General features: G+C 52.0%; 2 protein-coding genes across 2 annotated transcripts; one reads left to right on the top strand and one right to left on the bottom strand.

The window, feature by feature from the left end:
* Positions 1-6: 6 nt before the first annotated feature.
* PRPF19 (pre-mRNA processing factor 19) lies at positions 7-10,166 on the bottom strand. Its single transcript, XM_006743356.3, has 16 exons — positions 9,938-10,166; positions 8,142-8,291; positions 7,881-7,957; positions 6,975-7,116; positions 6,818-6,891; positions 6,631-6,693; positions 5,731-5,772; positions 5,522-5,596; positions 5,089-5,164; positions 4,821-4,930; positions 3,185-3,340; positions 2,892-2,961; positions 2,579-2,664; positions 2,098-2,268; positions 1,854-1,959; positions 7-166 (listed from the first exon to the last, which is right to left on the bottom strand). The coding sequence occupies exons 1-16, from the start codon at positions 9,954-9,956 to the stop codon at positions 69-71; spliced, it is 1,515 nt and encodes a 504-aa protein (XP_006743419.1). The 5' UTR covers positions 9,957-10,166; the 3' UTR covers positions 7-68.
* A 4,145-nt stretch (positions 10,167-14,311) lies between these two features.
* On the top strand, positions 14,312-22,309 carry TMEM109 (transmembrane protein 109). The gene is made up of 4 exons (XM_006743355.3): positions 14,312-14,465; positions 19,014-19,258; positions 20,126-20,228; positions 20,685-22,309. The coding sequence occupies exons 2-4, from the start codon at positions 19,022-19,024 to the stop codon at positions 21,074-21,076; spliced, it is 732 nt and encodes a 243-aa protein (XP_006743418.1). The 5' UTR covers positions 14,312-14,465; positions 19,014-19,021; the 3' UTR covers positions 21,077-22,309.
* Positions 22,310-22,827: the final 518 nt, after the last annotated feature.

Here is a 22,827-nt window from a genome sequence, read left to right as displayed (position 1 = left end):
ACCCCCCCACCCTAATTCTACCCCGCTACTGAGATGAGGCCCAGCTCCCAGATCCAAAGGGCCAGGGCCTACAGACTGTAGAACTTGAGGCTCCTGTCCATGCCCGTTGAAGCGATGAACTTGGCGTGGTGCCCAAAGGCCACCCCTGTGGTCAGGCCGCTATGCTCTGAGGAGAGAGACAAGAGGCAGTGGTGAGGCTTCTCCCCCTGAGGGCTGAGCGCTGACCCAGAGGACACACTCCCAAAGCCATCCAGTGCTCCCCGGGTCAGTGCTCACGTACTCTTTCCCCAGTCGCCTCTACACTCCCGAGGGCAGGGTGCCAGTCCGGCCTGCACACCACCTGTCCCTAGGGCCTTACTTGACGCCTGACATACAGCAAGCACTCGAGTTTTTCTTGTGGGCTGAATTAACAGATGAACGTCAGCGCCCCCACCTGAGCTTTCGGAGCAACTGCAATTCTGCTCAGTTCAAGTGCTAGAAGTGACTGGGAGCCGGCGGAGGGCACAACAGACCAAGCTGACAGGGTCTCGTTCTTCCCCTTCTCACAACCTTAGTTTTACAGATTTAGCTGAGTTTTCACTTCGGTTTAAAACTTCACTGCTCAGCTGGCTGGTATATGTTTATCCTTTGTAGTTAGTTCTAACTCCTTGCTTATCACTGAGACAGTTCCTTAGCGTGTTCTAGTTCAGGGGGTTCCCATTTAGGGAACCTGGGCCCCCAACACAGGGCAGGGCTGGGCCAAGGGCAGAAGAGGCTAGGTGACACGCCACCCTGGATTCAGGTAGTTCATGAGCAGCAAAGCAAACTCCTTCTAGGTTTAGGGTAACACCTGGCGCCCCGACTAGAGAGCCCAAGCTGGGCTGCCAGCCCGCTGCTCTACCTCACTCAACTCCAAAACCCCAGAGCCCAGTGAAGGGTCACAGCTAGGCCTGCACACCCCTGTAGCACACACACTGAGCAGGGCTCAGTGGGACGTGGGGGGCAGGAGGAGCATCCTGGGGCCCACCCACACCCTGCTGATCAGGGGGAGAATTTCATCAACAAGGACAGCAAACAGCTGCCGTTCGCTCAGCTCCCCGGCGTGCAGCGGGCACCCTGCCACCGTGCGGGCCACTTCTGTGGCTCCAGCTGGGACATCTGCGAAGCAGTGCCAGTGTGACCTTTAAAAAAGGAAGAAGCTGCAGCTCTGAGAGAGCAAGTCATGTACCCAGAGCCACACAACTATTAGAGGAGGTTTGCAGCCCCCACTATCCACTGTGCCCGCACTACTTTTCTTCTCCAGCATCCACAACTGCAATCAAGTGATTGTGAACTCGCTCCACTTCCGCTTTCCTAAGCGGACTGGGAATTCCATTAGTGCAAGGCCTGGATCTCAGTCCCGGCTCCAACCCACAGCAGACAAAGACGCGATGCTGAGCAACGGCAAATCCTTACTATGTGCCAGACACTGTTCTATGTACGCACGTATGTGTCATACACACAGCTACTTCCTCTGTTTATACGCATGTGTACACACATACACAGATAACTTCATATACATACAGGCTCACCTAAACCTCACGACCACCCAGTGGAGTATGCACTGTTAGCATTCCCCAGAGAGACCGGGCAACTTGTCCAATGTCGCACAGCTTGCGGTGGACTTGAAGTGCTAGAGCTGGCATTTAAAGCCCAGCAGTCTGACTCCTGAGTTCATTTTCTTAGCCACTCAACTCTGTTGTCTCAGGTAGTGATGAAAAGCTGCCTAGGCAAACTCACGCCCGCCCCTAGAAATTCCTAGCCCGGTGGTATCTGCCCTCTTCATTCTGGGCCAGGGCACCCTGGGGCCTTGGGGTCCCACAGTCAGACCCTACCTGTGAAATGAAGAATCTCTGTCCACTGCTTGCAGATGTAGATCTGGACATCAGTGCCCCCGAGGGCCAGGTAGGTACCGCTCTGGTCAAAGATCAGTGACTTCACCTGCCAGAACCAGGAGAGAGGTCGCACGAGAATAGAAACTACAGGGCAGTCAGGGATAAACAGAAGTTAGATCAATTCGGTGAATAACCGACAACTGAGGAACCACAACTGACAGAGCAGGGGAGGGAGGGGGCACACCTCAAAGTTGTTATCCAGCTGCAGCGTCTTGAAGTTTTTAAGCTTGCGCAGATCCCAGAGCTTGACAGAGGAGTCATCGGCCGCCGTAGCCAGGTAGTAGCCATTCTCCGAGAAGGCAATGCTAGTGATGGGGCCCGAGTGGCCGGGGAAGTTGGCCACGTTGGTGCGCTCCTACGGTTGGAGGATGGGTAGTACAACATCACCCACTGGTCATGAGAGGGAGAAGATGGAGTTCACCAAATGCCTACCTCTGAGCCGTCCTCCTCCATCCTTCAGGGAAGGACCACTAGCAGGAACGGCAGAAGCAGATGGCCCACCCCAGGAACCCCGGACCACACCTATCACATCACACACACACACACACAGCCACAGTCTCTCCACCCTTGGGACACCCCCAGGGCCAGGTGCCATCAGCACTTAATCACACCTCGTAGTCAAGAGCTCAGAACCTGGGCCTTAGATGGAGGCTGCCATGTCCTACCTTCAAGTCCCAGATCTTGATCTGCGAGTCCATGGTGCCTGTCCCAAAAATGAGCCCATCAGGGTGGAACTGCGCACAGGTGAGAGCTGTGGGAAAGGGAGATGGAGCTGTGGTCAGAGCCCACGGGAGAGACAAACACAGTGAAAGGTTCCTCGCTCTTCACACTGCTCACTATGCCCAGCACAATGCCTAGCACCTGGCAGGTGCTGGCAGCAAATGTATTTTAAGAAGAAACAAGCAAATGACTAAATAAAACATAAAAATAAAGGATAAGCAGCAAAAGACAGAGCCCAGCAACTGTGAAGTGACTTACAGCAGCCAGAGGTCTCATCTGTCACCTTGGTGAGCACACGCCCTGTCTGGATGTCAGAGAAGGCCCAGTACTGAAAAAACAGAGACAATGGAGCTAGTAAGAAAGTGGGTGCCCTTCAGGAAGGCAGGGACCCTATTTCGGCAAACCCTGGCAAAGCTAGCCCCTCTGAACAGAGGAACATTCTCCTCTGGGGTTCTGGGGAACCAGCTGGTGTTGGCAAGATGTTCCCTCCTCCCAGGATGTTCAAGCTCGGAAACCAGCAGGCCTCTGCAGCGTCCAGGCTGGGACCACACCTGGTCATCAGAGGAGCTCAGGAGGTAGTCCCCAGTGGCATGCAGGCTGAGGCCTGTCACAGCGCTCTCATGGGCCCGAACAACCTGCACACAGGAGGCATTCGGGACCGACCAAATCCTGATAGTAGCATCTGGAGAGGCAGAAAACACCAGCTCCTGAAAGGAAAGCGGAAGAGATGGACCATAACAATCTTACAAAAGGGGGCTGGGGACGGCCATAACCTCAACAACTGCTACTCTTTCAGCCCTGTCCTGCCTAGAGCCATCCATCCACCCAATGATGCCTAAGAGAGCCAACGGTAAATGCTATTTAAAACGGTAAATCAAACAGCAATGGCCTAGATGAGGAAGCCTAACTATCTAGAGGTAAGAAGGACAGCTATACCAGAGAACAATTTCCCACACCCTGTTTCTAGGACCAGAGAGAGCAATGTGGCTGGTGTGACTGAGGAACTGAGGTTTTTTTGGTTTTTTTTTTTAGTTTATTTTACTTTGTTTAAATAGACACATGTAGCTAATGGCTACTGCCAGGGATAGCGCGGGTCTGAGCAGCACTGGGTCTAGGAGCACAGGGTCTACCCTGCTCTGAAGGCCTGGCTGCAAGGGCATGTTCCACGTTCCAGTACCTCCCACGCTTCACCTCTGCAGGGGCAAGTTAATCCTCAGAAAAATTGGGGGCAGAGAGAACTTACATAGTGTCAGCCACCAATTATTTAGATTAGGACATTAAAAACTGTAAGAACCAACTACGCTAGTTCGTCAACACGATTTTGTAAGAGACATAACATATTAACACCCAGTCAGCAAGAAAGGAGTGCTTTCCATCTGAAATACATTTAGTTTTAGGGCTCCTGGCTGGCTCAGTCAGGGGAGCATGTGACCCTTGATCTCAGGGTCAGGAGTTCAAGCCCCATGTTGGGCACAGAGATTACATAAATAAATAAAACTTAAAAAGAATAAATGAAAAACCAACAAATAAATACATTTAGTTCCATGAAAAATTCATGTTATTCATCTACTTCTAATTTCCTTAAGGGAAAGGGAAAAGGCTGACTGTCTGGGAAGCACAGACTCAGCCACTCTCCTACAGTCTCAGGCCCAAACTGTCCCAGACCTCAAGACTCAAAACCTGTAAGGTCAGTAACCTGGTCTAATGAGCTGCCTTTGCCCCCTACGCCAGCACCCATCTATTTAAGCCCACACCACTTTCAATAGTCAACATCAAGTTCCCCACCCCCAACCCCATAGGACCATGGGAATGTGGACAAACCTGTCCTTCCCAGATATGCTGAGTCAAGATTTTGCTGAGCTTTGTTTTCCATAGTTTGTATTATAGATACTGTAGGGTTTTTCCTCTTCCTAACATAACGTATGTCTATGAATATGCTTATTCAAGCTCTGTTTCCTCTCTTACCCTGCTCTGAAGGCCACTGCTCTAGGAGGTTCTACAGAGAACAGGGCAACCCCATTACTGCAAACAAAGGCCTAGTGCCCACTCTGGAGGCTCAGCGCTTCGTCGGGCCCGATTCACTTCAACGAGGACACAGTAGGGCACTGGATGACTGGGCCGCGACCCTAAGCCACTGCAGCAGGGCTCAGGAATGAGGAACCCAGGGTGACTGGCAGAACCCTTTACCTGGGAAGGATGAAACACCACACTGGTGACTTTCTTGGTATGGCCTTTGAGGGTGGCCAGGATTTGCTCAGAACTCTTGTCGAAGACGACAACATTTTTATCTGCCCCACCTAGAAAGGACCCAGATGAGATCCAAAAATGAGTCACGCCCACCTGGGTCCCTCTGCTGAAGAAGGTACTTTTGTCCCCAGGCCATGCAGAGGACAGGAGCATGCACCTTCCCCACCAGCCTCCCCGCCTTGGCCTGCTGGGCTTGGCTGGCTCTCACCAGTAAGAATCTTGTTGGTGTCGGCAGGACAGAGGTCCAGGGCAAGGATCCCAGGAATGCTGGCACTGTGCAAACCCTGAGCAGAGGGCACAACATCAAACCCAGTCGTGGCCGAATGCAGGCCGGCCATAACGCCACACAACTCCCCCATTCCATCCCCAGCCCCAGGGAACAAGAGCGACTTCTGTTCCTCATCCACTGCACTTGGCCTTCTGCCCGGACACAGCGCCACCCTTGCGGCATTACTGGGAAAGCCAGCACCAGGCAAGAAGAGCAGCCCTGAGAGCTCTGCAGCCGGGGCAAGAAGCCAGGGCCGGGGCCGGTGCACAGCTCTACAGCCACCGCTCCCGATGCTGGCCGCCCGGCCCAGATACCGGCCCAGATGCCACGGGGGGCACCCTGACTCCCAGTTAGCGGGGACCTGGCCACTCACCACGTGGGATGCCACCTGCCGGTATTTGCTCAGCTCCTCCGGCTTCACCAGCTCCTCCGGCACCGTCTTCCCTCTCTGAGAAAAAGCAAAAGCCCCCCAACAAGAGCAGCAGTGAGTGCAGGATGCAGCGACCTCCCCTTCTCCCGAAGGCGGCAGCTGCCTCCACTGGCCAGCTCTCCCCTGGCTCCTCTGGCTCCGGGAGGACTCACCTTCTTACGCTCCGTGGTGAGCACAGTGGCCTTGTCTTGAAGCTGGGTGAGAGAGAGGAACAGGCACAATGTGAGACAAGTTACTCTGCCAGGGCAGCGGCATGCTAGACACTGGTCACATCTGCAAGTGTCACCTGCACTCGTGATCTGCCAGGTTCTGTGCTAAGGGCTTACGGGCATTCCCTCTTCTTACTCTCACCCCAACCTGATGAGATGGTGCTGACCTTACTTCACAGAGGAGGACACTGAGCCTCAGAGGAGTAAGGTCCCTTCCCCAAGGCCTCAGCGGTGACAAACGGCAGAGTGAGCACCTGAACCAACTCCCACACCAAGTCTACACCATCAAGAGAGCGGAGATGCAAGGTCAGCACAGACAAGACACAAACGATTAACTCCTACAAAAGGTGAGTTCTGTGCGTACAAGAGGGCACTGGCCCTGGAATCTGGCCCGCTCTGCCTTTGAATCTTAGGCTCCGGTTCTTTATCTGTAAACTAAAAATGGCAATTCCCCTTCTGTCTCCCTCAGAGAAAACACACGAAAACGTGTAACAAAGTGTTTTACAATCTGCAAAGAACCCCGTGAACAGTAAAAGCTACAAGTTGCACTTATCAGTAATTACAATCTTTTAAATTCTTACAAGTCTACAAAGTAGACACTGTTATTCTCAGTTTAGAAACAAGGAAAATGAGATACACTGTTAGTTAAGTCAGCCCAAGGTCATAAAGCTTCTAAGAGGTGATAACAAAGCATGAACATGGGCAGTGCAGCCTGAGTCTGTGCTCTGCACCCCTCTGCTTCAGTCCCACATGGATGGGACTTCTATTCATACTGGACTCAAGGCAGAGGGTGAGAAGTGAGGGCCCACGAGCATTCCCACTGAGTGACTTCCTACAACTTACCTTCTGGATAATCTCGGGAGTCATTCCCACCAGCTCACCCAAATCCATCGGCTCGCCTGCACCCTGAAGACAAGAAAGTTAAAGGTTAGGGAGGCACAGAAAGCCAAAGACACATGCAGAAGAACCACGTGCAACACCGCACACAGGGGCTATGGACTGGCAGGGGGTGGGGGCTGGCCATACTCACCGCAACACTCGGCTGTGAGCTCGGCACGGCCTGCGGCACGATGAGACCAGCCTGTGGTTTCAGGGTGGCCAGAGCTGAGAGAGAAGAATACATTAGAAATGGGGTATTACAAAGCAGGACCAGCCCAGAGTGGGGGATGGTGGGGCCGAGGCTGCACCTTCTCGGGCAGCTGTAACTTCCTTGGTGAGACGGGCAATGACACGGCAGGCGGCATCGTGCTGGTACAGAGCGTGGGACAGCTCTTGGCGGGTCGTCTGCAGCTGCTGGCGCAGAGTGAAGCTGTGCAGCATGACTGCATCCTGGGGAAGGGAAACGCCACTGTGAGGGGTTGGGGAGGAGCAGGGAGCACCCAGCAGAAGAGTCAGCCCTTGATCAAGAGGACACTGCCCCGTATTCCCACAGCCTGGACCAGTATAAGTAACTCAAGTGATACGTGAGGGACCAGGAATGTGCTGGCAGCCACTCTGGAGCTGCTACCCCACACCAAATACTGGGCACAGAGAGGAGTGGGAGCCCGCTCTTTCGCACCCCCATTTCCTGTAATTTACTGGCAAATCTCAACGTCATACCGTCACCTCCCCAAGAGGGAAGAATAATGCTGCTGCTGCTGCCATTTATGGACTGCCCTCATTGTGTCAGGTACTGTGCAAGACAGTCGCTCAAGATGTATTCACTCATCTATCTTTTAGAGAGCCTATTACATACGGTGCAGCTCTTGGCGCAGGGGATATACTGATGAATAAAACAAATCCCTGATGTCACAGGGTTTATACTCTAACCTTATTCTAATTCTCCCCCAAACCCTGAGAGATTGGCACAAATCCTTGTCCTATAGTCAGGGAAACCAGGACTCACGTATGAGCAATTTGCCCAAGGTCATATGGCAAATGAGCAAGGGAGCTAAGTGTGAAACCCAGATCTGTGTGAGCTCAACAACCAGGCTCCTCCTCCACTATCATCCTGCCCCTCAAAAAAAAAAAAGCTCCATCTTTCCCAACCCAAGTCTTAGAGCAGTGGTCCCCTCTCTTCAAGTAGAGACATCAGTTCTCTTCCACGGACTCACCCACTCATCCTGCAAGGCTTTCAGAATGGCTGGGATGCTGGTAGCAGAGGGAGGCTTGGGTCGGATTGGGTGAGCAACTGCCAAGAGAGGGAAAGCGGGTATGAAGAACCATAACCCGGGGACTCTTCCTCTCCCCCACCTCTTTCCTCTTAAGCCTGCATTAACAGAACACCATCTCCTCCTCCAGTGCGCTGGCACCACCTCCCAACTTCTCAAGCTCTGAGCTAAAACAGCCCTGGACGGAGGCCAGCCACCAGGCACCTTTGATGTCAATGAGCTGCTCCTCGGACAGAGGCTGGTTGTTGATGGGGTCTGTGCCATTCTCTGCAATATACTTCTCAATGAGCCGCCGCTCGTAAACATGATTAGAGACAGGGGACACGCACGGGTGCTCTGGCACTTCATTGGAGACTGTGGAGAAAAGGCAGGCAGTGAGCTTGGAGTGGTGAAAGGGACCCTGGGACAAAGGGATGCCTCACAGGCAACTGGCCCCAACAAAACCACACGTCCCCACATTCAACTAACAGAAAGCAGGACATGACACTAGTTTTGTAGTGTCCCCAGCATCTTTTCAGCTACATAACTAGCTTCTCCATCACTCTCCTGACAGGTAGTCAATCAACAATTACTGCATGACTACTATGTGCCACGTACCTACAGAGCAGTCAATGATCCCCGCCCATCTCCGTCTGGAACAAAGATGCCCAGGCACCCATTATACTCCAGGACACAGAAATACACATGGCCACTCAAATCTCAGTCTAAAGCCAAAATGGATTATCAAAGAAATTACAAATGTTACATTAAGAAGAAACACTTACAAGGCATTCATCAGGTGCCAAGCATGATTGTAAACATTTTCAATAGATTGACTCATCCTCACAACAACCCCCAACAGAGGTATCATTGACACGCCTGCCTCAGTAGACTATGCACCCTTGAGGATAGGGATTACAGCTGGTCTGACTTCCAGTACGATGTAGATGCCCAACAGGCATCCAGTAAACATCTAACAAGAACATCTAAACACAATCAAATGAAAGGAAGGATGGTGCTGGGAATATGGAAAAAACCTTCCTCAACACTAAAAGAAAACAATGAATGTGAAAATATTCTGCAAACTTTAATTTCTTCACTATGAAAGATTCCTTTATCTGGCCCTCATTTCCCTTCCTTCCTTCCTCCCTCCTTTTGGATTCATGGAGAGGTTCTGAGAAGAGCACAGGGCTTCCGAGTTGGAAGCAAATAGAGAAAGGGATGTTCTAGTAACCTGATGACACAGTGAGAATGGAAAACATCTGCGTGCTGCATTAAAATACCAAAAGGAAAGACCATGCAAGGCAGGAAAAAAAAGCATGGATCTGGGGTCGGAGAAACGACCTCCGCCACAGTCTCCTCCAGCCTTACATCCTCATCTGTAAAACCCCGATCTTCCTTTCTGCTTTGGAGAACTCTTCTGAGGATAAAATGAGATCACGGACTTGGAAGCGCCGAGTCAACCAAAGGCTTTATAAATGTGCGCTGTGTTTGGTAGTCGTACAGGGTGAGGCTGGGAGCCAGGGACCTGGATTCCAGCCCTGTCACTGCCTCTAACTCGCTATGTGACCTTCGCAAATTGCAGAATCTCTGACTACCCGAGCGGGACCTCAGACGTCATGCAGTGCAATGCCCTCTTTTTGCAGATGTGGAAACTGAGGCCCAGAGCCTGCGCCAGATCACAAAGCCAATCGGAAGGGAGATCCTGCACAAGGTCGATTCCTACACCACAGCTGTTTCCCTGCACCAGCTCCCTCCATCCAGGCCTCAGTTCACTGCGTAAACAAGGTGCTTGGCCTCAGTGACGTCTGCGACAATAAACTTGAGGCGTTATGTAAACTGTGAAGCGCTGCGCAAATGCACCCCACGCCGAGGAGGAGGACCCCCGCGCTGACAGGCCGCCGCCCTGCCCCCAGGGAGCCCTGTTTTCGCCTCCGCCCCGACCCCTGCGGCCCGCAGCTCCAGTCCCGCTCCGCGCTCCGGCCCCCTGCGACCCGCGATCGGCCGCAGCCGACACTCACTCGAGCAGATCAGGGACATGGCGCCGTCGCTGCGCTCCGAGGCGCCTCACACCGGGCTCCGGGATTCGCTTCTGCGCCCCCCCCCGGGCCGCTTCCGGTTCCCCGCTGCTTCCGGGACGCTCCGCGGCTAGCGGGGAGCGACCCCGCCGAGCGATGCACGCGTAGCGCTTCACGTGGGGCTGCGGCCGGTCGCGCGCCTCAGCCTCCAGCACCTAACGGAAATTGCCCTTTCCCAGAATGCAACCGGGCAGGAAAGGGCCCGCCTGGGAACCTTCGGCCATTTCCGGACCGACTCGGCGCCTTCCGTAAAGCGCTCCCGGGGCCTGGGGCAGAGGAGGTTCCAAACTACATTTCCCACAATGCAGTGGGATTTTTAAAGCCAATGTATTGAGCAACACTTTCTTGAGACCGTCGTCTTACAAACTTTGGAGTGTATGAGAATTTTCTAATGAACTTTTTAAAATACATCTTCCTGGGGTCCGCCTTAGAGAGTCTGCATTTTTCGTGTGTGCCCCACGTGATTCTGAGGCAGGTGTTATCTCCGACCACGCTTTGAGAGACAGGGCTCGGTGACCGCGAAGAAAGCGCAGATGCAGATGGGTAGAGAAACTAGCACTGAGGAAAAAACTGTTCTGGTTCTGCCTCTACTACCAATTTGCGCTGTGATCGTGGGCAAGTCATCTCCTACGCCCCTCTCCTACATGACTTCCAGGCCCCTTCCAGCTCAGATCTGTCAGGTTCTAAGTGGCTATCTGTAAGAGGCTCTAAGGAATTATGTACAGAACACGTGGTGTGGGCTATAAGGGATCCAGACAAAGCAGGACAGACAAGTGTAATCAGGGAAATCTTCGTGGCTGAAGAGGGGTGAATGAGCTGGATTTTGACAGGTAGGCAATATTCAGATAGAAGGGGAGAACAGAGGGCATCCCAAGAAGAAGAGCATGAGCAAAGGCTTGGAGAGAATAAAATTTACAGGTATGAGGGGCAGAATGGCATAGGAGCCTGAAGTCTGAAGTCAGATTGCGGGTGCTCTAATCCCAGCCCAGCCAGCTAGTAAACTGTGTGAACTTCTCTGCCTTACTTTCTTCATCTGTAAAATAGGGGGAATGATAACAAAGGTTGAACTAGCTCATAGGGTTGTTGTGAGGAGTTAATATTTAAAAAGTGCTTTGGGGGCCGCTGGAGTGGCTCAGTCAGTTAAGCGTCCTTCTCTTGATCTCAGTCAGGTCTTGATCTCAGGGTTGTGAGTTCAAGCCCCGCTTCTAGCCTACTTAAAAATAAATAAAATAAATAAAAAGTGCCTTGGACTTTGCCTGGCACATAATAAGTACAATATACATATTCGGGTTTGTTATCATTATCCCTGAATCCAAGCAAGATTGTCCAAACTACTATCATGTCTCCCCTGCAGCAGTAAAATAGCATCCTAATTGGTCTTGCTTCCAGCCTAGCTTTCTAATTCACTCTTTACAGAACAGCCAGTGATCCACTTTCCATGAAAAATCTATTCCTGCTACTCCCCAGGCTTTCCATTCATCCAACAAATATTGATTGGGTGCCTCCTAAGTGCCAGACTCCGCTCTGATAACTCCCAGCCCTGATACAAATGGTGAACAAGGTTTCTGCTCTCTTGGAGCTTACGTTCTTTTTTTTGGAGGGGGGGAGGGTGGCGGGGTGGCAGAGACAATCAACACATCAGAAGAAAATTCCAGAGTGGTAAGTGCTAAGAATAAAACAAATCAGAGAAAGATGGATAGGAGGTGGTGTGGCTGGGAGAGATGGGCTGCTTTAAGCAGGGTATTCAGGGAGGGCATCTCTGAGGAGGTGACATTTTTGCTGAAACCTGAATGAGGGAGAGTGTTTCTGGCAGAGAAAACTTGCCCCCAAGTCCTGCACCATCTAGCCCCTACTGACCTCCACCACCACACCTCATCTTCCCTCCAGCCACACTGGCCTTTCAAGTCCTCAAACTTAGCCCCTCTGGCTGGTTCCACTACTTGTGCCTGGCTCACCTTCCTCCTCTCTCCTCCCCTCCTATTCCCGCCAAAGTAAACTTTCAAACTCATCTTAAATGGCACTTCCTCTGGGGCTTTTTTCTTGACCCCTGTCTGAAGTTTAGACCCCAAAGCACCCTGTAATTCTCCTTCAAGCCATTCTGGTAGCTATAATCATTTGATTATTTAATTGCTTACAAGTGTCTGTTTGATATCTGTGTTCTCCACTAGACTTAAACTCTGTGACATCAGGAACCATCATTGTTCTGGTCACTGTTGTTCCTCAGAGTCTAACACAGCACCTGACACACAGTGGGAACTTCATAACTGTTGTTGCTTGAATGACAGGCTGCCCGACACCAAGTATCTTGAATATTTGGATTGATAGGGAATAAAATGGATGCATTTAGTCAGGGCCTTGAACCAGAGGCTAATTAGACTTGATAGGGCTGGCAGTAGAACAGCAGCTGAGCTGTGGAGTGATAGCTAAACTTCCAAAAGATTCCTCTGGAACATACTTACTGAATGGGTTGGAGGAGAACAGACTGGAAGAAGAGAGCCAGAAATTCATTTGTTGAACAAATCCTTATTGAGTACCCACTGTGTGCCAGTCAAGCACTATCCTGGGCATTAGGGATACCACTGTGAGCAAAAGCAGAGGTGTCCCTATCCTGGGGAGCTTAGGGCTGTGACTGAAGAATGGAGAAAAGAGGCAGTCCTTTCAAGGCTTGTGAATTTCAAAAGCCAGCCCCTCATGGATAGAAAGGATATAGGGTTAACAATAGGAGTAAATATTACAGGTAAGAACTTGATCTCAGAGTCCTCCCCACTCCCCCCAATCTCAAACTCCCACAGGGGAGCTAAAGATCCCCTAGGCAGGGAAGGAAGACATAGTAAAAAAGGGATATAGGTGTACCTATAAGTCGCACCTTGAGGAAGGAGCTCTCTGCCTTGCTCCCTTGGCCAAGGCTGCTGCTACTCGGGAACTAAGGGGACATGTTGGCCAGTAACCCAGACGAAGCTCCATTTCTCAGGTGGATTTAGTGGCAACCTGTGTGGGCAAGTGATGGAAGAGTAGGCAAGACAATGCAGCTCAACTGACAGGATTAGTGACACTTTGGCCCCATGTTAATTTTCCAAACACTGTGTACACTCTGAAAACCAAGGTGGGAAGAACCCCCAACTGAGATTGTTTCTACTACTCAGATGGAAAAGAGCTAAAAAGAAAGTGACTTGTCACAGTGGGGGTGAGAGTGGGGAGTTACATTTCTTGCACAGGAATCTGTGACCTGAGATTGGTAGTCCTACAAATCAGAAACCTCTCACAAACAAATGTACATTTGTAACTGTTAGAAAAGCTGCAAGGTGAGGCCCAGGATGCTACCAGAGCCTGTTCTGGAAGAAAGAGAACCTTAGCTTAGGCAGGTAGATGGATGCGGCTGAGAAACATCTCAAGGAAAGAAACAACTGGAGGAGGTGACAGGCTGGTTTACTGCTGAGTTGTGTAGTCTGGGAAGAAGGCACAATTAGAAGGCTGATCCAGGGAGGATGGGGAAAAAAAGAGTTCTGTTTTAGAATGTTGAGCTTTAGGAACTGTTTTAACATCTAAGGGGGAGATTTCCTAAGGCAGGCAATGTGAGAGAGGTATTCAGACAGCAACTTGGATTTTTTTTTTTTTTTAATGTTCACTCTCGTTACTTGATTGAATCTCAACACACTACTGTGAAGTGAAGTGATATTTTTAGGACTGTATAGGAAAGTCGAAAAGCTGAGGTCAAGAGGGATGAAGCAACGTGCCTAGAATCACAAAGCAGGCAAGGGATTGCCTCATCCCAAACCCCTGGTTGTTCACCTTCACGATCTTGCCTTTTTTTTTTTTGTGGAAATGGGGTCTGGAAGTTGGTTCCTTTCCTTCTCTAAAATTGAGTGAACAACTGGGAGCTAGCTGCAGGGTTCCGGGTGTGTAACTGCTCTCGGAGAGGGCGGATGCAACTTCCCAGCGCTAGCGCCTCTTACTGCTCCTCTAACACCTTTTTCCTTTGTGCCTTTTTAGCGCGAAAGTTCCTCAAAAGACCAGGTGCCTCTTGATTAGAACTACATTTCCCACAAGGCCCCAGGAGGCACTGACTAGCCCGAAACTACATTGCCCGGAATGCTGAGGTATTGAAGAGAGGGATGGGCTTTGACTCCGAATTTCAAAGATCAGTTTACTTACTTCACAGGCCAGATATAGTCACTCCTTCCCCCTTTCCTGCCAGAAACTTCCGTTCCCAGCTCAAACTTCCGATCCCACTCTTTTTCGGTGGGAATGCTTGGTTGGGAAAGGAGGGGGTGGGGTGGCAACCGTGATTAAGAGGGTAGGGCGCATGCGCCCACGGCGCCGGGTTTGGGCTGGGAGGGGGACTGGTCGGTCCCCGGGCTCATCCCGCCTTGCGCGTGCGCAGACGATAAACCAACGCCCCGGAGTTGAAGCGCGGGTTTGGTGGCGCGTTTTAGCGAAGTCGCACGTGAAGGGCAGTAGTGGCCGGAGCCGGGTGAGTGCCAGTGGAGACCGGGGCTCAGGGGCAGAACGCGGGACGGGCAGGCGGCAGCCGCCGCAGGTGGGAGCGGGGCGGGGCCTCGAGGCCTGGCGAACACGCGTGGGGTCCGACGGCGCCCGGCGGAGGGAAACAAACTGGGGACCGGGATCCTGGTTGCTATGCAACAGGGGGCGTCGTTACTAGGTAACAGGGAGGCACGCGTTTCCGGGGTGAAGAGGGTTCGGAGCTCTGCTCAGAGGTTCGACTGAGGCGGGGCGGCTGCCCGGCTGGGGTACGAGGCTAGCGCTGAGCCCCTCGACCCCGCCTCACGGCCCAGCTTCCCGCGGCCTCGCTTTGAGCACCTCGGGGTACCCTGAGCCCCTTGGGATATCCCGAACCCATGGGCCGCGCCTCGTCCCTTGCCAGCGACGCCACCCAGCAAAGCTTGGCAGGGGACTTGCTGTTCGAAATAGCACATGCCATTGACACCCTGTCTGGGGGAGGCTGGGCCCTGGGGAGGAAGCTGCCCCTTTGCCCGTCGCCCTGCCCCCAAACAGTTGCTGGGCAGCAGCTGTCAGGGGTTTAGCGGGGGCTGCCCCCACCTGCCGGGACGCTGACTTCATTTTCCTCAGTGGCAGCTTCGCCCCATCAAGGAGCTTCCTTTCAACGCAGCTGTGCTTCTCCGGTGGCCGCTGCCTATTTGGATCAACTTTAAAATAAGCCTTTTCTCCCCACCTCTCCCTTGCTACTCTCACAGCTTCTTGGCGGTCTTCTAATATTCCTTTCACAAGCATCTATTAGTCATTGTTCTGTGCTAGGCAATGAGGATTCCAAAAAAAGTTGTCAAGTCTAACCGGAGGCGGTCAAAGTCTAATGGGGGAGGCTCGCCTATAAACTGCTAAATTATGCTACAATGTAATGAGTGGTGTATTGGCTGTCTGTGTACTTGACCCTTAAGGTCTACAAAGCTCTTGCAGAAACGTAGTAGTAGTTCTTAACCCTGCTTAACCCCATTTTGCATTGAGGAGATTGAAACTCAGATTAAGGAATAGGCATAAGGTAGTGGCTTCTAATTTGTGGCAGAACTGAGTCTGGGATGCAAGTCTCGGTTCCTTTGTCTCCTGCCACACTTTGGAGGCTTTGCCTAAAATAGACTTCCTGCACTGCTGATCGCTTGTGGCAGCTGTCTGGTTATGCATGTCAGAAATCCTCGAGGGGCTCTAAAAACAAAATGCTGAGCCCTTCTTTGGGAGAGTCTAAGGTGGCCGCTCTTGGGGCAGACATCCTTGTTTGAACAGGCTCTACAGACAGACCTTTCTGATGGGCGGCCAGAGCTGAGAACCACTCTTCCACCGGGGTAGCTCTGAGCAATGATAGGGAAAATCAGGGCCGGCAGAGGGCACTAAATCAGCTGCCCCTCCTGCCACGTAGTGATTCATGGTGTGAAAGGAAGCTAATCAGAGGAAGGAGCCTTGGCAGGGGGTGTGTGGACTGACCCGCCCTGCTCTCTTGGCAAACCACAGCTAAACATATAGTGCCTCCTTACTACCTTAGTTAAGTGAAGCACTTTCCCAGCTGAGCCGGGTTCTCCTGGCCCTGCCTGAGCCATCTTACAGAAACCTGGACAGAAGTGGCAGGTCTTGCCCCAATCTTTTGCCGTCCTCATACCTCTTGGTACAAAACCATGACCTCTAAGTCCAGCAGGTGGGTCATCTCCCGGTGGGAATCTGGATGTCCTCTCCCTTTGAGCTTATTGCTAGTTGGTGGAACTTTCAGTGCCTTGAGGGCAGGGACCGTGTCTTTCTGAGGCAGCAGAGGGGTGTGGAACAAGCAAAGAGGCAGGATTTAGATCCTGGGTTCTGGAGGCAAGGCCCGGTTCTGTTGTGTGAGCTTGAACAAGTCACTTGACCTCTCTGAGCCATAGTTTTCTGAGTAAAATGTGGAATCACAGAACCTTATCAGGTTGTTGTAAGAGTTAAATGAGATGGTGAGGAGACAAGTACTTTGTAAATTATAAAGCACCAAACTCATACACAAATAAACATATGCTTAACAAGATACAGACACACTCAACTGGGGCAGGTGGCCGCTTGTGTACATAAATATAAATACACACACATACAATTTGTTGTTGTTGAATGCCTACCATTTGAGGCCAGGTATTGGAGGAGATGATGTTTAAGACCTATTTCCTCTCAGAGCTCGAGACTGCGTGGCTCTTGACTGCCATGGCTTCTCTTTATTAAAAGTATTTGATTGGGCTGCAGTGAGGAGATGAACAACAGTGAGGCTGATCCTTGCTGCCTAGAAAGGACCTAGAAGAAACGAGAAGGAATCCTGTTAAATAAAACAATTGGAAGAAATGGACCAGCCAGTGAGCTGCACCCTTATCTGCAAAGGGTACACTGTAGAATCCTGCTAGATTTGGTTTCTGGTGCACTTCAAAAAGTCAGCTGGCAAGGCAATGATGGCTTCACGGGGGAGGGTTTATTCCAGGTCCCCTAGCTCCTGTTGACTGGGGCAAATGGCTGCCTGAAAGTTGAGGATCGCACAGAATGCCAGAGGCTCCATGCGGGGAGCAGCTCACGTCACCCTGACCTTCTAAAACAGAGGAGATGACATCTGATCCCTCCTGGTAGAGGTCCTTGGATATAGGACCCAACCCAAGATAGCAACCCTGCTCTTTAAGTTCCCAGGGTGGTTATGACCCAGATAGCTCAGGAACTGACCTGTGCTTTCCTCACGTCTGACCACTGACTGGCAGGCAGGAACCATCTGGTTCTTGATTTATGCCAAAGAGAGTAGAATAAAAGGCTTCCCAGCCTGAGGTCTCTCCCCATGAACGCGTGTTTTGCAGCCCTGCTTGATTCCACAGACCTCAAGAGGAACTTAGGGCAGCTGTTTCTGGGCCAGAAAGTGCACGGATATGAAATTTTTATAACTCTTTCTTGGACTCTTCTCCACTGCACTAAGTAAGAATGGGAACCTCTTCCCTCTCCTCTCCTGGTGGCTCCCATTTCTGGCCAACTCCCTGAGTGATCTGCTAACTGCAAACACTTCAGATACCTGGCTGCTCCTGTACCCGGGGCCTGGCTTAGCCTCTGATCGTCGGGTCTCAATCATGGAAACTCCCTGGAGCTACAGGTTCATTTCTGAGCCTGGAAGAGAACAGGGGATTTGCTGGTGCTGTTTGACATTTCTCAAGCACTGTGGCAAATGGAAGGTAGACTTGGCAAACATTTTTTTTGGCTGATCCACACCTGCTTCAGTGAATCGGTACTTATTGGGCCTTAACTTGCCTGTAGCATCACGTTAGGCGAGCTCAGAGCACAAAGCACAAAGTGGTTAAGTGAATTGTCACCAGTCATTCACGGAGATGACTGGTAGATGCCAGGTTTATTTTAGCTCATGAATAATCTATTGCGTGACTTTCTAAATCACTTTTGAGACTGACTTTGGAGATGACCCAGCTGGGCGGTGTGTGCGAGGGGTCCGACATCAGGTGCACCTGGGTTCAAATCCTGGTTTCCCCACTTACTGCTTCTCCCACCTCCGTTTCTTCACATCAGTAAAATGGACTAAAGTAACAATGCCTACCTGATAGCAGCGATTGTATGAGATTGGTGGTGCGTGGTTCGCTTTTTATTAATAATAGTATCTTTCCCTAAAGGTTGTGCTTTAATTCTTTGTCTGCCTTGGAGGCTGGGGAGTTGAGATCATTCTGTGTCAGCGCATCTCATCTTGGCACAGTGGAATCACCAGGGGAGATTTGCAGGTCTAAACCTAAGTCACAGCCAGTGACACCAGGACCTCTGGGCTCTGGACAGAGGCATCAGTAGTTTGGAAGCTCCCAGGTGATTCCAGTGAGCAGCCAGTTGAGATCCACTGTGTTACCTTCACTCCCAGGGAGTGTGCAGTTCGAAGCAGAAGCTCAGGTTCAAGTCCTGACCTTTCTGCTTAGCCCAGTGACCTTGGGCAAATGCCTAAGTCCTAAGTCTCAGTTTCTTCTCATTTGTTACCGGGAGGGCGAGGAGGTTCATACCCACCTCATACGACGGTCCTGCAGAGCAGATGGCATGTGTGCCGTTCTTTCTTGCTCGAGCACGTACCTGAGTGCTGCCCTTTACATCATTACACAGCAGTAATCGTATTCGTGTGCTATTTTTTAAGTTGTTTTTTTATATCAGCTTTACCTTAAGTAGATTATAACCTCCCTGGGGACAAAGCCTTATAGTCTTACACTTTTTTTTTTTTTTTTTAATACTCATAGCACCTAAGGCCCAGAGATAGGATTTTTAGAACTGGAATAATCCTAGCTCTTCTCATCCACCCGAAGGCATTGAAGAATACTTGCTGGTTAATTAATATGCAAGTGGTAAAGAATGTGAAGGAGGCACCCATGAGTCAGATGGTCGTGCCCAGCTTCAGTTGAAAGACCCAGTTCTGCCTTTCTCAGCTAACAGGGTAGGGGTGGAGGAGGGTGTTGGGGCAAGTCATAGCTGGGCCAGTGGGTGTCCATGCCAGTTCTGGCTCCCTGCTCACCCTGTGCTTCTCTCCTGGCAGACCCCGCCATGGCAGGCCCAGACAGCAGTTCACCGTGGGGCAAGCATGTGCTCAAAGTCATTCTGATGGTCCTAGTGGCCCTCGTCCTCCTCCACTCAGCATCATCCCAGTCCCATGCAGACTTTGTGCCACCAGGCCAGCAGAAGAAGGAGGCCCCGGTTGATCTCTTGAGCCAGATAGGTCGCTCTATGTGGGGAACACTGGATGCCTGGCTTGGGCCAGAGACCATGCACCTGGTTTCCGAGGTAAGGACGGTGGTCCCTGCTGTGACCACACATATCGAAGAGAGATAAAGGGGGAGACGTTCATAGTCACCCTGTCTTGGCTCCACATCTTCTGTGCGTCATAATCCCTGGTGCAGAGAGCCCCACATTCCACAAAATGAAGCCAGACAGTACCTGCTTTTTGCGATCCCATTGTTTGATTCCTGCCCTGGGACCTTTAGCTCTTTCCCTTCTTCCTGCCCTTTCTTGTCAGAAAGACTGAGAAATGAACCAGTCTTTATAAACCCATGTCGCTGGATGACGATAGAGTCTGACTTTGGTCTAAATCTGACCTAAAGTCTTAAATTGGCAAAATATCAAGACCTGAACCCTGTAGAGGTAGAGGTAGGTCTGACTCAGGGCGTAAGGCAGGGCTGTCTCTTTTCCCTAAGGGCATCCCAGGCGTGGCATCACAGACTTTGCATAGGTCATTCTAAACAGTCCAGCCGCTCATTTATAACATCCATCACCCAGTAGAGCTGATTGACCCCTTTTTCACTGAAACATCCTAACCCTTCACAGATGTTGCTTCACACAACTTCGTGATTCCCTGGGAAGACCCCAATTTCACAGGGTGACTACCATAGAGATTTGTTGATTTCCCACACACACATTCATCTACTACCATCACCAAAGTATTCTGGCAAGTCAGTTGAATGAGGGCCCAGATGTCCCGAGTTCCAGTTCAGGAAGGACACACGGCCTGCTGTCCCTGCTTGGTGGGCTAACCTTTGGCTGAGAAGGAGGTGGGACCGTTTGTCCCGGGCCTTGCCCGGCGGGGGTCAGAGGCCTAAAGGAGAAGGAGCATGATTGATTGTGGACTCATCTCCTGCCCTGCTCTTTCCACAGACCTTGTCCCAGGTGATGTGGGTCATCTCTTCAGCCATCTCGGTGGCCTTCTTCGCGCTGTCTGGGATCGCTGCACAGCTGCTGAATGCCTTGGGAGTGGATGGTGAGCACCAGAGAACTGGTCAGGTCTCCCGGAGCTTAGCCTGTCACTTCCTGTTGGTGGGACTTTATCTTTTCAGGGCCCAGACTTTTTCCCAGCTGCTTGACGCCTGCCGGGTTTCCCCAGAGGCAAGCATAAAAGTGGGCTAATGACTGCAGCCTCCCAGGTGTTTGCTTCATGTTAGGCAGAGCATGGTGCTAAGCCATAGTATCTCATTTAACCCTTACCCGCAGCCCAGAGAATCACTCGCATTTTGCAGAGGAACCCGTTCAACCAAGGGCAGTAATCTACGCCCGACCAGCAGGAGCGGGAGCTGAGATTCAAGCTCCTAGCTTTGTGACCCTGTGGGAAAGGGTTTTTCCTTTGTAAGGGGGTTTAGCTCCTCCCCCTTCTTTGGTTCTTGTCCCCTGTGCCCTGACCACTCCAGGTTGGCTGATTCTGTAACTCTCCCTCTTCCAGGAGACCACCTCACCCAGGGCCTGAAGCTCAGCCCCAGCCAGGTCCAGACATTCCTGCTGTGGGGTGCAGGGGCCCTAGTCGTCTACTGGCTTCTGTCTCTGCTCCTTGGCTTGGTCTTGGCCTTGCTGGGGCGGATCCTGTGGGGCCTGAAGCTTGTCCTCTTCCTGGCCGGCTTTGTGGCCCTGGTGAGGTCAGTGCCCGACCCCTCCACCCGGGCCTTGCTCCTCCTGGCCCTGCTGACCCTCTACGCCTTGCTGAGCCGGCTCACTGGCAGCCGTGCCTCGGGGGCCCAACTGGAGGCCAAGGTCCGGGGGCTGGAGCGCCAGGTGGAGGAGCTACGCTGGCGGCAGAGGCGGGCAGCCAAGGGGCCCCGGAGCGTGGAGGAGGAGTGAGAAGGCCGCCGGACAAGGCCACCTTCGCCATACCAAAGAGCTGCACTGCTTCTGGATCGCACAGCCCTCCTTCCGGCCCCCGGCCCCTTTCTTGCCCTGTCTCTGAACTGTCAGAGCCTTCATCCCTGCACCAGACCCCCTAGCTGAGAAAGAGGAAGACCATGACCCATGATGGACCCCAGGAGCCCATCTTCTGAGGTTCTCTGTCTGGAATTGGTTGTCCTAACCCTTTCTCTGCTCCCAGCCTGCCTCAGTCAGGCTGGGTTGGCAGGGTCTCCCCTGTGGCTTGTGCATCTGTTCTCAGTGGACATCCCTGCCATTGGTCTCCCGTGACTCAGCCGGCTCCCCCCTCTCCTCCTGCCTTGCCTTCCTCCTGATGCTCTCACTCTCCTGTCCTTCTGGAGCTCCTCCTCTGCCAAGTCCCCAGCTTCCTTCCTGTTTGTCTCCTTCTAGCCCTGCACTCCACCCAAACCACAGTCCCTCGAGGCATGTTCCTGTCCTCTTCATTGCCTAGCCAGGGGGAAGAGGCAGGGCATATGGGACCTGAGGGGAAGGGCTGGGGGGAGTTCCCAAAGGGTTTGGGAATTAGAATGTACATTGAGTCTGTTACAAGTGCCTTAATTCGAGCCAGCAGGACCCTCTGCTTGCCCGCCGCTGTACTGTATGTAGGAAAGTGCACTGTGGCTGCTTTGTGTCAAGAAGAGAGTTTTCCCTCTCAGAATCTTGATTCCCCTTCAGCCAGAGCAAAAGGTGACTGCTTCATAGGCTTGTGCCTGCAAGTAGGACCCTGCGGTGGCCATCAGATCCCCTGTGGGGATTTCAGAGACACTGAAGGAGAAAGGAGGACTCCTCTCGTCCGCACAGCTCCAGACGGTTCTCCACCCCTCTCCCTCCACTCACTGCCACTAAGGAGTTGCTCATCAGGGTCCACCCCAGTGGCCTAGGGGGAGTGCAGAGCAGACACACCAGAGCTGCACACCATGGCTCCTTCCTCTCCCAAACTCCAAGAGGGGCAGGGTGCCTGCCACCTGAGCCCTCTCCACCAGGGGTCTCATTCTTCCTCTGAGGCTCTGGTGGCGGTGGGCGTCCTCTGCCAGGGCCAGCACAGGATGTGAAGAATGAACTCAGTGCTCAGTTCTTACTGTTAAGGTCTGATGTGGAATCACAGCAGCAGTGATATATATTTTTATCAGCGCTTGGTTGGTTTTAAATAAAATGCACGCTATTTTATTATCTCGTTCATATAAAATGTATTTACTCAAAGTGTTGGATGGCTTTCATTTGTCCCTCCAGCTAACTCCATTTCTGCGGAGCGGCTCGGTTTTCTTGACTTCTCCCTGCAGGGGCAGCGTGAAGCTGGTAGAAAGGGAGGGAGAAGGGGGAGCAAAAAAGAAGGCTGGTACCAGGCACCCTTCCCTCCTGGAGTGTGAGGGATGAGGAAGTCATGCCCCCTTTACAAAACTTCCAGGAACTGGCCCACACTCTTGGAATAGTGTGTATGGGGGGAGAGCAAGGAAGGGCACTCCTTCCCCCATGGTGGGCAAGAGTATGAAAGGCTGGCCCGCAGGCAGCCAGGAAATTTGCCTGCCCTCCCTCCTTCCCTCACCAGATGGGAGTTTCTGGCACTATGGTTCTCAACTTGGCCCATAGGTTAAATCAGTTGTTTTGTAGAGGGGCCCAGGTGTGGGGGTTTTTTTGTTTCTTTTTAAGCTGCCACAGAGATGCTAATGTGCAGCCAGGTGCCCTGGTCC

This window comes from Leptonychotes weddellii, chromosome 11 (genome assembly GCF_054177405.1).
Source record: "Leptonychotes weddellii isolate Sample4059 chromosome 11, ASM5417740v2, whole genome shotgun sequence".
In the NCBI taxonomy this organism is placed as follows: domain Eukaryota; kingdom Metazoa; phylum Chordata; class Mammalia; order Carnivora; family Phocidae; genus Leptonychotes; species Leptonychotes weddellii.
Note: the sequence above shows the minus strand (reverse complement) of the source record. Positions and strands in the feature narration are given on the sequence as shown.